The 15,007-nt window shown below is 38.9% G+C and overlaps 1 protein-coding gene across 1 annotated transcript; it reads right to left on the bottom strand.

Annotated features, from left to right (window-relative positions):
- Nucleotides 1–225: 225 nt before the first annotated feature.
- Nucleotides 226–13,102, bottom strand: FAM177A1 (family with sequence similarity 177 member A1). The gene is made up of 5 exons (XM_041405657.1): nucleotides 13,064–13,102; nucleotides 11,610–11,786; nucleotides 4,498–4,564; nucleotides 2,669–2,766; nucleotides 226–2,457 (listed from the first exon to the last, which is right to left on the bottom strand). Exons 1-5 carry the CDS (start codon nucleotides 13,085–13,087, stop codon nucleotides 2,245–2,247), a joined length of 579 nt encoding a protein of 192 aa, XP_041261591.1. The 5' UTR covers nucleotides 13,088–13,102; the 3' UTR covers nucleotides 226–2,244.
- Nucleotides 13,103–15,007: the final 1,905 nt, after the last annotated feature.

Below are 15,007 nucleotides of genomic sequence, written 5' to 3'. Positions count from 1 at the left end.
GAAGTGTTTGCAATCCTGCATTATTTATTAGTTTGAGGTAGTGCTGAACACATGAAAGTCTAAGGAAGGGGTGAGGGTAAAATGATATTTTGAAATCTGGTGCCTGAATATTCCACCAGGATATGTGACTTAGTAAAGATGAAAACACTAAACAGGCACATGTACCTGTGTACAGGCATAAAGTTTCCAAGACCACACCGTTTTAAAGGAAAATCCATAGCCATCTTCCAGTTCAAAAATTATATTAAATATAAAATAACCGATTAATGCATTTACAGAAAAATTAAACCAATATGAAAGTAACCACTTTCATACAGTTTGCAAAAAAGGAAGGATTAAGTTAAGGCACAGTGAGTAATACAGTATTTCATACAAAGAAGGCAGTGAGAGCATTTGTTATGCAACAAATAGTAGGGAAAGGAGGTAAAAAAAACCAACTGACATTAATTTATTGGAAGAAAAGCAAAGTATCCTTCAGCTGTCAAGGTATTACTCAAGCTATCTGACATTTTCTTTCTTTGATGCTATAAGAACTCCTAACAAGCTGCTTGTCTGTGTATTCCCCAGGTGTTGAATCAAGCTCTCCCCTGCAGACATTCAGGGCAAAGGAGTGATCTTACGCTGTGGTCAGCACCCTCTGTCTGACAATTCAGAAAAGGCAAAGAATGGAGTATCAAAACAGATGGACTAGAGCTGATGATGGAATCCTCCTCTTTGGATTTTCTGTAGTACTGGAGGGCTACAGGCAGATGAGAGGAAGAATTTGTGCTGTACAGGACATTAGTTCAGGCAGAGGGTCTGAAATATGCAATTAATTCCAGAAATAAGAGCCAAGTTTCCTGGCCAGTGCTGTTATATCAGGCTCCTTAGTTGGTAGTGGAAGCAAGGCCAGGGCCATGTCATGATACCCAACAACCCAATTTCACTGAGGACTATTTTTATCTTTTTTTTATATACATCTCAAGAACAGAAGTAATATTCTAGATGGTAACTAGTGCAGGTTCTCTGCTCCTTTATGTACAACAGTTGTCCACAAAAAATTATTGGGGCAATGACATCTGATTGTTGCAAAGTAAACCATTCACCTTTTACAAGCTACAGGTACAACAGTCATTGCAGTAAAATAGTCTTAACTGGTATTAGATGTAGAGCTACTTGCACTTCATTTAGACAAAAATAAAAATTTCGGGTTTTGCAAGTGCAGTATCACAACACGTATTTATTGAAGAGAAGGAAAGAGTCATAAGTTTGGTTTTGTTGTTTGTAGTTATGTACGTATTCTGTGCTAACAGGATGAAAACCATCTGCAGTGGCACATCCCTTACTGCCAATTTAACATTCAACACCTTGTTTGTTTACGTTACTCGAGTACACAGACTTGTGTAATCGATGTCCAAAAAAGTTGGTAGTTCTAGACTGGTACTACATAGAGTGTCCAGTGCACTTAATACCATTTAGCAAGACTTTCGTTTCTTTTCCAGACCACTGAGAGCATGCATTCAAGCACATGGGTCTCTTAATTCTTGGGCTTGAGAACATCCTCCACTGATGTATGTTAGTTCTGAACTTTGCTACAGCACTGGATGGAGCAGCTGAGCACTATTAGCCTCCAAGAGTGCTGGTACTTGTTAGTAAGTTCTTAAGGATGCTTACAGCCTCCTGGAAAGTTGGGATTTTTTTACTTAAAAAACAAAAAGTCAGTGGACCCTTTAATCTAATTAACATTAAATCTAACATTTTTCTCTTGTGTTAACAACAGAAAAAAAAATACATGCACACAACAGTGACAATAAATAGGGGGAATAAGACTATTATAATTACTTTTGAGTTACAGGATATTAATTCCTATTAATCTATTCATAGAGAGCCAAGTTGCAAACAATGTGCAAATCAGGTTTTTAGAAGTAGGAAACAACACTGCCTCTGCAATTCACAGGTGTTAGAGATACAGCAATTCAAAGAAAAGACATTTCTACTTACTTTACACAGAAATTAGCTCACACATTCAATTTTAGACCAAATGTTTGTAGTGCAATTTTCATTTTAACTGAAGTGCCAATTTGGCAGAATGCCTCAGCCTTTATCAGGCAGACAGACTGAAGAGACATCACCTAGCTCTCTCCTGATCAATAAGAATGGTAGGAGTTGTTTTTTTCTGAACAAGCATAATCCTGTTTTTCCTGTTTACAGGCAGATTGTGACACCTGACAGTTCTTATTTCCTACATTATACAGAGCTTTACACTTAAGGAGGGACAGGAACTACATCTTGTTTATTTTCCGCAGTGGGCGGGCCATCTCCCTCATTTTCAAAGTTTACATTCACGAATGAAGAGCATGCTGTTGCTCCAGGCTGGTCTGTCTGGACAGGAGCTTCTGCTTGTGGCTTGTTCTGCTGTTCCTGATGCTGTCTTTCTGCTTCTTCTGACATCTTGTTTTCATGTTCCTCCTCTTCCTCCTAGAAAGAGATAACCAGATTCATGTGCTACTATTTACCACTTACTTAGATTAAGTCTTTCCATAAGAGCATACCAGTTACTATTACAAGGTAAGGATATATGAGGGTGTAAAGCTTCATTTTAATGCTACAATACAAATTTTATTTTTTAGAACACCAGGAAGACAAGTTGGGAGAAAAGGAGTGCAAGAACCCTAGCTCACACACATACCTCTCTCTTCATTCTGTAATACTCATCAATGGCATACTGGTATTTTGGTGTGCTTATTCCCAGAACAGATGCAATCTTTTCCCCCAGGAAATCACACACTAAAAAATAAAGAGAGGTTTAGATAGGATTAGTATCTAGAAGAAAATTCTCATACCCAGTTTTATTATAAAAATTATCACCATCTTTCCTGAATGATTTTCTGTAGTCCTACTTCACTCACAAAATACAACAAAAATCTGTGACATTAGTCTCCTTATAGGTAATTATTACCTGAATATACTAATAATTGTTCTTTAGGATAAAGAATGAACAAAAGGAGAAGAATATTAAAGTCTATGAAAATATATATGGTGATAGTGTTTGAATTCTGCTAGTTTCAGCTTTGATTCCTAGCAAAACAAGCTTAGATCCAGTTAAAGGGTAATCCTTGAACTGAACTTTAACTGAAAATGAAGGTTAGAAAAAAGTACATGGGTACCAACTGTACTGGCAGCTCAATCTAGTGGTACTAGCAAACTAGACAGTATTTATTGACATAAGCATTCTTCAAGTCAGTTTTAACAATGTTCTGTGTTGCATACTAACAGATTAATAAAATATTTACATTTCCGTTGTCTCAATTTTCAAGCTGTAGGCTACATTCAGTGCTACTTTGCTAAAACACGCAGGGCACAGTCAAAAGTATGGAACAGAGGGGAGCTTGTGTCAGACAGTTTCTTTACCGTGGTGATGGTTACAGATAACACTGGTCAAGTAAAGGCAAGGAAGAAGTCAAATATTCTGCACTTCAAATTGTAAATCTGCCCCAAGGATGCAAATGAGTTAGTCATCTTCAGGGGAAAAAAGTTAGAAGTCAGTCACGGACTGCTTCAATGAACATTCAGAATAACTAATTCTATAGAGATCCTGGCATCCTGAGTGCTGTGCAAAAGACCAGATCAAATTACAGAGGTAAGAGCCAAAACTGAAGTGCAAAGAAGAAAGGACTGATCTTCAAATTCATAAAGGACTTCTAAAAAAAGGAAAAGCAATATCTACCCTTGCATATGAAGAAGAGATGCGTCAAGGAATATAATTACACTGTACATGAGAGAAAAGGCGTTTCTAAAAATAAGGATAGGTTAACTAATACAACAGACTGTCAAAAAATATAAAAATATTCAAAATTATGTGTACAACGACAGAAACTCCATAATATTTGTAAGAAAAAACCCAATACAGATACTTTACCTTGGAAAGAACACAGACTATGACAAGTACTTTTAAAAGTTGGCAAAATTTTAAGAGGTCCAAGAGTCAAATAAATGTCTGTGAGTGAGACACAAATAAGTGTCTCTGCAGTGAGTTTAAGACCCTGGACAACAGTCCTGTTTATTTTGTAACCTCAGAAGTTCACAGTACGAAACACAACTAGATGTGTTCTTGCGATACTTTCTAGCTGTCTTCAGAAAAACTGTCAGTTTAGTTACACCAGCCAGCGTTCTTTTCAGGTAACATCACACAAAACGGTTCCATACAAAATCTAATAGAAAGCCGATATATTCCCTTGCCAACATCAATCTATCTCCATATGAAGAAAAAAGGGGAAAAGTGTTGATTAAAAGAGTACTTTCTGTTAATTCTTCCATGCAAGAATTGCTTATTAAAAGTAAAAAAAAATTCTAAAAGTGCCTAAGGCAGGAGAGTACGTCTCCACAGTTTAAATACAGTTCAATTCATACTTCTGAAAAAACAAGTAGAACCCAAAGATGATTTACAGTCTGTCAACATGACTTTGTGAGTTTCAATATTCCCTTTCTGCTTTACCCAAGAATTAAATAAAGCAATACCTGATAAGGTTGATGTGGCAACTCGCAGCATGTGAAACCACAAGTAGGGTCCCCATGTGAGTGTTGTCTGCAGGAACAAGAGGAGTATGAATACGTACAGCTGTATGGCCATGGCACAAAATAACACATGCAAAACTGCAAATGGCTTAAGAAGGACCTGCAATGGTTTCTGTTTTGCAGCTACTACCATGATTTTGCTTTAAAATAAGTACAGACCAGACAAGTGAAGCGAAGTATCAGCATAAGATATAAATATAACCATGGTTTACCTCTGGGAACATTTCTTTCACTGCTTTTTGTTGCCCGCTTCCAGACTTGGGAAATGACAAGCAGCCAACTCAATCCCTGACTAGAAAAAGCTTTCCATAACATTCTGAATTCCATCAGGCCGAGAGGAGAAGTGAGGTAACAAAGTAGTCCCTCATTACAATAATGAGCAAACTGCAAAAGACTGTTTAAAATCAAACCAAACCTTCAAACCTCTGAGAAAGAGGCTGTTTTAAAACATTTACAACCAAACAGGAATGATCCCTTGAAATGACACCTGCAAAACAAAACCAGGAGCCCTGAGGGAGGGGGGAGTTACCAGAGCTCTGAGGGGGTGATGGAGAGGCTGCCAAGCAAAGCACCTGGGCTGCTGTGAACCATGAGGAGCACAATGTGAATAAACAGGGCTCAGCTGGGGTCACCTCAAGCATTTGCATGCGAGTGAGGAAGTTTCTCTGAAGAGCCTGCACACCAGGGCACACAGCGTGGGACATAAACAGGAGGAACTGGAGATCTGTGTGCAGCTACAGGGGTAGGATCTCATCAGGATCCCAGGGATGCAGTGAGTGCACCGAGTGCTGCTGTGGAGGGACACAGACTGATTAGGAAGGGCTGGCCAGGAAGACAAAGAAAAGGAATTACTTTCTGCATGACTGGGGTGTATTCACAGCTACAGCAAAAATACTGCAGGCTCCACACAAACTGATAAATAGATATATACATCATAAACTAAAGATTTATAATTAAATTAATTATAAAATATTGGGTGTGCACAGGCTATGCTTTTCATCAAGGGAAGAGACTGTATCTGTTTAAAAAAACAAACAAACAAAAAAACCCCATGTAATAAAAAAGGGGAAAAGCAGATTCCAAGCAAATGAGGAAAAAAACTGTAGGCTTCCCACAAAAAGGCAAATTCAACTTTCACAGTGAACTAAAATATGTTTATAGTTAACAGGCTATTTTATTCAGGCGAGCTCTTGGATAACATTTCCCCCCAGAAAAGATCTCTGTAAAGCACCTTTCTTCTGGAAAGTAGCAATTTAAAGTGTCAACTTTTATTAAGAAAAACACATTAGCTCTACTCAGCTATGTAAGTATTTATAACTTGTTGCTAAGAACTGTTTGATAGTAACCTTTTTCTATGATCTCATTTAACAGATATGTGTACAGGAACAACTAATATTACTGTAAATAATACAGCTACAGAAAATATCTGGTACAGGCATGAGTATATACATACACAAGCTACTAGACTTTGGTGCTTTCCAAGCATAGTCTCTACGAATCAGTGCAGCAAGAAATTGTCTGTCAAGCCACAAACTCAAGTTGGGCAGGCTGACAAAAAGCCAGATGCTATATATTTTTGGCAGTGGATATGGAAAATGTCCTGCCAAGGTAAAAGTGTAAGCAAAACCAGCTGCTATCCTGCTTACACAAAAGCACCTCCAGCTCATTGATTATGTGCTCAGTTGGCAGAAAGGCTAACGAGGAGTTTGTTCAGTTGAAGAAGTTAAAAAAAGTGCTGGAAAAGCTTGTTGCCACAGGTGCAAATAATGGCACTGACAGGGCTCTGCACAATCCTTCGTGATGAGGTGACAGGGTTAAAAAGCATTCATGCAGGGCACAGGACAAACAAGGGCCTGCTGTGTGCTGTAAGAAAGAAGTTACAAGAGCCCCCATAATATTTCAGAGTGAAAAGACAAGCTGAGCTTCAACGTGACAGAAGTAAGTCAGACCAGAACATTCTAACAAGTTTGTGGGAACACAAACGTGGGTAACAGCTGAGGCTCAGCAGACACAGAGGTTCGATTTCTATTCTTCCCCCACCACAGCTAAAAATCAGTTTGGTACACTGGAAGCACTTCTAAGTTCAGCTTTGTGGGAACCTCTGCTTTCTGACAAAGCCCAACCGGACATTTCCTCATCCCTGATAAGCAAAGCTTTGCCAGACTCCTCAGTTAAAAAAGTAACTTTCTTTCCAGCGCCTCAAAAGGCAATACAAAAACGTGAGAGGGCACTTCCCAGGAAATGAACAGGAGAAAGGAGATGGTTTGGAAAGTAAACCACCAGGAATGACCAGGAACAAGGGAACACATCCGAGGAATCACCTTCCTTTTCCACACATTCCCCCTTTACCTCTTCAGGATAAATCTGGGTGCCTTCCCAGAGCACCCTGGAGATGGAAGCAGAAATGGCAGATGTGAGGCAAAAACTGGTACTGGGGAAACTGAAGCTCTTCGAGTAACATGAACAGGGCTCTAAAGCAATGGCTCAGTACAAATTAATCAAATTAACCCTTGTCAGTGAAGTAGCTTTAATACACTGAGCTGGAAACTGGAAAACCATACCCAAGTCAGGTCCTACAGACCTGCAGAACCACACACCCAGACACTGCATGTCAGCTTCCTTTGGCCAGCCAGAGAAGCCTTCATATTCAGTCTTTAATCAACTCAAGGACGCAGCCATATTGTATTTCTTGATAGGAAACAAGGGACAGTATGAACACATACACTGTTTATAGTATTTCTCCTGCAATCAGTCTCTTTAGTAGATGTTTCTACAATGTTTAATTATATTACTCAGCTATCCTGACTTTATTTTGTTGTCAAAATGGAAAGCATAATGGTTTTGACAACCGATTTTTAAATTACAAAAAATCTGAATGTATAATTTTAATTTAAATAGGAATGCACATGATGGATTCAATAATTGATAAAACCAAGGGGGGCTCTAGTTCAATAACAGAACATGATTTTGTTTCCTAGTGTGGGACTGCTGAAGGGAGTACACATGTTCTCTTGCATTTCTGAGTGCACAATGTTCCTAAACAATCCACATATGCATTTATTTTTGGCATATTTCAGCCCTAATAACACTTAAACTTTCAAAGGTATGCAGGGTTTCTTTTTGTCAGAGAAAATGGCAAAATGAGAAAAAAAATAATTTCCTGATTTATGAAAAATAAAATCCTGTATTTAGTAGTTAATATACACCACCAAATAGATACTTTTTCATTGTTTACTGTGCCAAGATAAAGTTTAAATTAATTTCTTAATTAGTTTAATCAATGACTGTTCAATGCTATAATAGATTCTTTTCAATGCTATAATAGATTCTTTTGTGTAAGACCATGTGAAACTGTGGCATCTAAGACAAGCCAGTAAAAACAAGATCAGGAACACACATACCATACTCCATCAAGAGCTTCTACCATATTCTGAGTAGTTATTACTTGGTCAGTGACTATTTTTCTCCTTCATCCTCAAATTCTTAAAAGAAAAACAGATGGTCCTCAAGAGAGAAGTTTTTGCTATTTAAAGTTAAAGCCCTTTTAACTACAGGGTATCAAGATAACCTTCCTGCAAGGATGTGTTTCAATCTTCATGAGCATTGAAGGTTAATAAAATCAAATCCCTCCTGGAGCTTTGTTGCAGATTTCTTCTTGGGATGGATTCCAAAGTTATCACAGCAAAGTCATGCTGCTTACAGTTCCTCTGTGAAGACTTACACTCCACCTTCTGCCCACTCATCTAATAGGTGAATGCAGCAAAGAGTTTACACCAAGTGTCCCTTCAGGGATAAACAGAAGGATTATCTTCCTAATTAATACCAAATAAAATTTTGGTGGACAAAAACAAAAAAAACCACACATGTAGAGTGCTAACATCTACATTTTAGGACAAAAGAATAAAAAACACATTTATGCTATTAAAGCACTTGAATTTCATTGTAAGAGCATTCAGATAATACTGAATGCTATTATCTAAAAAATAATATCTGGATTAAAAAACACAGAACACAACAGAAAGGACACCCCAGTCCAACAATGTTAATGAACTGAGTGCTGACCTATTGAAGCACCAGAAGTTGTTTCAAAGAAAATTTAGAACCCAGCTCTTTTTGAGAATTGTTTTGTTACGAGTAACAGGAATCCACCACACCAAGTGCTCAGGTTATGGTATTACCACGATATATACATACTACTTTGCTTAGTAAGAAACAAAGTGGCACTGCCTGCTTAGCTCTAAAACACAATTAAACCAAGGTACTTACTGAAGACATTTCTTTACAACACAGCAAAATATTTGTTTCCCTTAAATTCATTCAAAAACTGCCAGGATGCTAACACCAGCAGAGCTTTGAAACATCATGATGGTAAGTTCCTATTCAAAATATTGAATGTGCTTTTTCTGAAAATAAACTGGTCCAGAAACAGCTATTACTTGCAACATACTTTTTCGTATCCCAACTGAGATAACAAGTTTTAGACATGCTGGTCTTAGCAAACTGACTATTTAATTGCTTTTATAGAAACCCTACAAAAAAAAAAAAAAAATTTTAAAAGCAGCTGTTGGCTAAAACACCAAAGCTCAGCTTGGACTAACATTTCTTCAATTGTCTGGCTCAGCTGGGATACACAAAGCATGCAGGAGATAAAGTAAGCCTCACTTAATGGCAACCCCTGCTCTAATCAAGTTCATTCTGTCCCAGGTAAAAAGCAATACATAATAAGGCATAGAGTGCTCCAATAACAATAAACTACTCTGGTTTGGGGGGTCCTTTTATTAAAATATGTATTCAAAATTAAGGATTTAATAAAATATAAAAGGAGAACAACGCAATCTTAACTCCAACATACAATATTCTTTTTGGTATTCAGAAAAGAAATCTGTATTAGGAAAGGAGGGGAACAATCATGCAGCATTCCTGGCTGTTGTGCACACTTGAGAGCTCTTTAGTTAGTGTCCATTTGCACAGCAGTATGCATGTCTCTGCCCTCACAACACCTACACCAAGGCTTGTGAGCCTTCTGTCACTGCATCACCATGAACTCTTCTACTGTCAGGAAATGGCACAAAAAACTACACACATCTTGTTCCCTGATCATTATAATTGGGAACAAATATCTCTCAGACATCCACAGATATCTGACATGACTGCCTAGCGGGGGACAGACTTCACTCTGAAGATACCTGAACATTACCATAATAGTCAGTAAGTTTCACAGCTCCTGCTTTTATTTTAGAAGATCCTTAAAGAGGGAAGAAACACCCTAGTACCCAGCAAGCAGCTTAACATCTCACTCATTGTTTGTGATTACAATACAGGTCTTTTCCAAGTATATACTTTGTGTGTATTTAATACTGATAGTATCCTACCTGCTATCAGGCTAATGTTATTTTTTGTTGTATACAATAGCTGTCTACCAAGAAAGAGGGCAATGCCATAAGTCCATACAAAACACATTGCAACAGCTCCACTTGTGGAACCCCCAATCCCACCTGAATTCCCATCATCTCACTGGAGCTTAATCCTCAACCCACCTTTTCTCTTCTTCAAAATAAATTAATTTTACAGAGGGGAAGAGAGGCACTGCTTGACAGTCAAGCAAACCTCTTATGGTCCACCAGTTTTTCAGAAGAGCATAAGCAGAAAGTCAAAATCTTCAGTCCCTTCAAGAAAGCCAAGCTCTCCCAGGATGGATAACATATTAATAAATACAGGGTCTACTACTGTAGAGTAAATAGAAAGCTTCAACCACAACATTTCTTAATTATGGATTCCCAAACACTGGTGCAGGAGCCATTTCAACAGCAATGTCAAGTAGAAAGCAGGGCACTGTTTTCTGTGCATGCAAGGCCTCTTGTCTGAAGTGTGGGAACAAGCAGCTCCGCACCCGTGTCTGCCTGCAGCGCACAGCCAGGCAGGACAAGGAGTCCTGCACAAAGCCATGGCTCCTGGCTGCCTGAGCACACACAGCACCTCAGGCAGCACCCAGCCAGTTTGGGAGCCTCCTCCTCAGTACAGGCAGAGGGTGCAGAGAGGGCCAAGAAGAGAACTCTGCCAGCGGGCAGAGAATAGGACTGCAGAGTCAACTTACTGAGGCAAGGATTGGTGCACAAGGGTAGAGGTGGTTGGCACACAAGTTTCTGGGGTTGTCATAAAAGAAACATGAGACTGGGCATGTGGAGAGACGAAGAGCAGGATGTGGATCTTCTCTGGGACTGCTGCCAGAGGGGGGGAGCTGCTGCTGCCGGTGTTGGCACATGTGGCTGTAAGCTTTGCAATCACACTATCACTACAAAATAATTCATCATTCAGGCCAACAGAATAAAACAGATTTTATATTTCATTTTACCTCTAAGTATAGATCCACAATCATTGACAAAAAGGGAAATGCATTTTAGCAACTACAATGCACAATACTGGCTTTAATTATTGATACTTCACTTGAATCTGGACCAGTAAAAGGAAACTCCATTCACAGGCTGAGCAATGTCTCAACAGCTTACAACACAGATGAACACTTACATGGACTAGGCAGGTCCTTTAAAATCTGGTTTTTATGTATCATGAATTACACCAGTCTTCCTTTACTTCTGCAAGTCATCTGCTTCTTTCCCTCCTATACTCTTTTCATTATATCAAATTGTTGTTATGATGACCCTAAATTACAGGTTTAACTCTTCAATGTCAACAGACATAAAGAAAAAATGTCTGTCTTGCAATTTTTTTTTAAGCAACAGTATAAATCAAGGTATCTACTTGTATCTACAAGGCAAGTATTATTAGAAAGGGAAATGCTGGAGAGAACAAACTAGAACTGTGAAGAAATTAAACTGATTTCTAATTAATAAGGCTACTTTAGTGGAGGAAAGCTCCAGGACAAAACTCCCCAGTAATACTTTTCACAGATTTCTGAGTCTGTTAAGCCAATCAAATGATTAGAATTTATAATAATAGAGACTGTATCAGATTTGTGACACAAAAAAAATTAAGTATAAAATGTTTATAGCTTCCCAGTACACCAGAAGTAGCAATTTATCAAGTAAAATACCTACAGGATCTACAGGTGGCAACAGGTCTTTTTTCTCTTGTTCATCTTCCTCTTCATCTGTGCTATACTCTTCCATTGTTTCTCCACTTGCAAAATGAATAACCCTCCTCGGAACTTTCTTTTTCTTTCCTATGACACCCAGCTCCACATTCTCAAAGCCGCTTTCTCCCTTTGAAAGTTGCTATAAAGGAAAAAAAAACATTATCTCAAGTACATGCTTCTGGAACTGGAAAGTTTACCCTCACCAAACTTCATGAGATATTTAAAATATTTTAGATTAATTAGCATTTACAGTGGACATTTATAAGAGCTTGCCTGTAGACAAAAGACTGAAACATTCTTGTTTGCAGATATGTAAAAACTGATCCCTTCTCTAAAAGTAACAAAAAGATTTCTTCTGGGGGACCATGTTTCATTAAATAATTGGATAAGCACAGAAATGTCAATATTTATTAAATAAATATTTAATATTTATTGTTGGGTTTGGAATGAATATCTAACGAAATTAATCAAGTAGTTCACAGGCTGTAGCTGCCTCTTTGCAAGCTCAGACAGACACCTCTAACACAAAAGAGAACTGATTAACTAAGCAGCCAGGCTCAAGCTCTAAAAAGATGCACAAAGGAATCTGCCCCTGTGGGGCTTTCATCAGCAACCATGATTAGTACAAGGGACCAGGGTAAGAGGACAACACTTAGTTTTGTGGCTAAGAACATACAAAGTGAGAAGTACAATGTCTGGCTGTGTTCTCCAACTGCTGAATGCTACAATGCAGCCTTTGGGTCAAGCATTAAGAATATATACTTCTAGCTCAAAAGCCCATCAATAAATCTTTAGGCTAGTCACTCCTGCAGACAGAGAATTTTAGTAAGGTTTTGTATTGCAGCTATCAAAACAGAGCCTTCATCTTGGTAGAGCTTTTAGATGCTACTGCATCAAATGCACAAAACTGTGCTGAAAACACTTCTATCATATAGAGAAGGCCACAGAGGTTAGGAAATGCCAACCACATGTTTTTAATGTACCATGAAGGTTTTTAAAAATGCATGAACTCATGTAATTTGAAACTGTATCATAAGGAATGACAGGAACAGTGTGTGCAGAATCCAGGTTGCATAAAATGCATTCCAATTTCCAACTTTTTCCCCATACAAAGCTAACGATCTCCACAGAGCACAGTTCACAACTATAAATAAAAAGACATGTTTTATCACACGGCTGAAAGACATCCCTTAATCGCTGCAAGGGCAGCATCACCATGCTCATCTCTCATGCTAGATTACACAACACAGCTTTGCAGCAAGCAGGCTTGGTTAGCCGGCAAAGACAGTGGGCATGGCAGAGAGAGGCAGCAGAGGGTCCTGGGGAGCAGAACTGCTTCCTTCATTCCAGCCACGGATTCTTCTCATGCCCAGAGAGAAGAGGGAGGGCAGGCAGAGATCACGTGCGGAGCCCTACAGTGTGGAGAGGGAGCGCTCCCATCCATCATCGCTGCGGGCCCTGTACCACTGCTCCTCAAAACTGCAAGTCATCTCAGCTCCCCCAGCACCTCTCCAGCCGTGCTGGCACGAATCAGGCATCTTCCTGGAGGAGCAGAGCAGAATCCAGCAAGTTTTCAATGGGGTAATTCAGCTGAATCAGCTGAAAATACAATTTTTCAGGCAGAATCACATTTTCATGTAGAAAGACAAAACTGACTATCTGGGGCCCAGTGCAATCTCTCTGCTATCAGTCCTGGGAACAGAGCAAAGCTACAAAAACACAAATGCTGAAAACAGTGAAGCAACCTGAGCCCAGGGAGCGCTGCTTGCTGCCATTATAAAAGCTGCCATTATTGAAGTGCCACTTCCCGTGACTCAGTTCTGTATCTTTTTGTGCAAAAAGCACCACAGAATCAGCTTTTCATGAACATTCCACACTTTTTTATTGGTATCATACAATGACACTGTTTTTATATTTAGGCACAGTACTGAAGAGCACTGTTTGTTGCAAACACATCATAAATATCACTGTGATTAATAACAGCAAGCACTGTGAGCCCCTCCTTAAGAGTTCCTCTAAAAGCATAGTCTCTTAATCTGATTTTGGCTCATTTAGCGCAAATGCTTCAAATATTTTAACTTTTAAAAATGCTATTTAATATTTCAAGTTTAAAAAAAACAGCTTTAGTTCCCTGAACACCCATCCCACACTCACACTACCTACAGTAAGCAGCTCCACATAGCTGGTACTGGTAGAACATTTCAGACAAATGCAGTAGCTCAAGACAGTAAGGATTCACCAAGGAACAGTGAATCTGGCTCCCTCAGTAATCCAGCTCAAAGTCCTACATCATTAAATAAAATAATGTATGTCATCTGTTGTTTTGGTTATTACCTAGTCAACAAACCTGTGTGGGTTTTAGTCATCACTGGCCTTTTAAGTTTCACCTGCACAGCAATAAAAGCCAACTCTCCCAGGTAAGGGCAGAAAGTTCAGCACCAATAAATTTTATCTTTCCAAAACTGTGGTAATGCAAACCTCTTCTAGAGTTATCAGCTAGATTCACTTTATAGCTCAAGTGTTACAGTATTTCTTGTTTGAGAATTTATACTTTTGATCTTCCTTTATGAATTTGATCTTCTTTTCCAATTTAGGAAGTTTTATCAAAGATCTTTCTTCTAGTGCATGGCTTTAGTCAGCTTTCTGACCTCATTTTATTTTCACAGGCTCCTCCTTCTCTAACACATTATATGGTCTTGAAAGACTCAGCATTTGTGGCCACGTCACAGAAGTATTTACTTTGGCTTCTATTCAGGCAATGTTAGACACCAAGGCTGGTCACTCTTGTGCTTTTGCCACACTAGCTAACACTCTTAAGGTACTCAGTAAACACTGTAAGGTGACTTCCCCTTTCTTTTAAATGTCCCCTTGGAATTTTTCTTGGCTTTATGGCACACATACAAACCTTGCCTGTCAGGCAGTCAGGATCCGAAACTCATATTCCTTGTTTACCCCTTTTACACCCACTCTACCTCACCCTTTATCCAGAATCAGAGAGAGAGCAGGGAATCTTTTGATAGTGCTGATACAATACTCAGCACAACAGAATTTTAGTCCACATATAAAATGCCAAAATAAATAAACTACAGTTGAGGATAAGGTGTGCCTGGACACCTGCAGGCAAGCTGGGAGAGGTGACACAAGTAGTATTAGGTGATGCAATAACATAAAGTTTCATGAAGGAGACAAAGAAGAAAAGTAAAATGAAATTGGAAGACCAAGCCATTTGACTTTTAACCTGTCAAATGCAGGAATCCTTGTAAGAGCTTATGACCCAAAGCACCAAAGTGTGTGATGCCCACTTTCCGTGAGAAAGATGAGTAATTCAATTTGCACAGATCTACTGACCAGATACTGCTA

The sequence above is a fragment of the Onychostruthus taczanowskii genome, unplaced genomic scaffold (genome assembly GCF_017590055.1).
Source record: "Onychostruthus taczanowskii isolate IOZ18803 unplaced genomic scaffold, ASM1759005v1 scaffold1, whole genome shotgun sequence".
NCBI lineage: Eukaryota > Metazoa > Chordata > Aves > Passeriformes > Passeridae > Onychostruthus > Onychostruthus taczanowskii.
The sequence above is the reverse complement of the archived record's forward strand: the minus strand, read 5'-3'. Positions and strand labels throughout refer to the sequence as shown.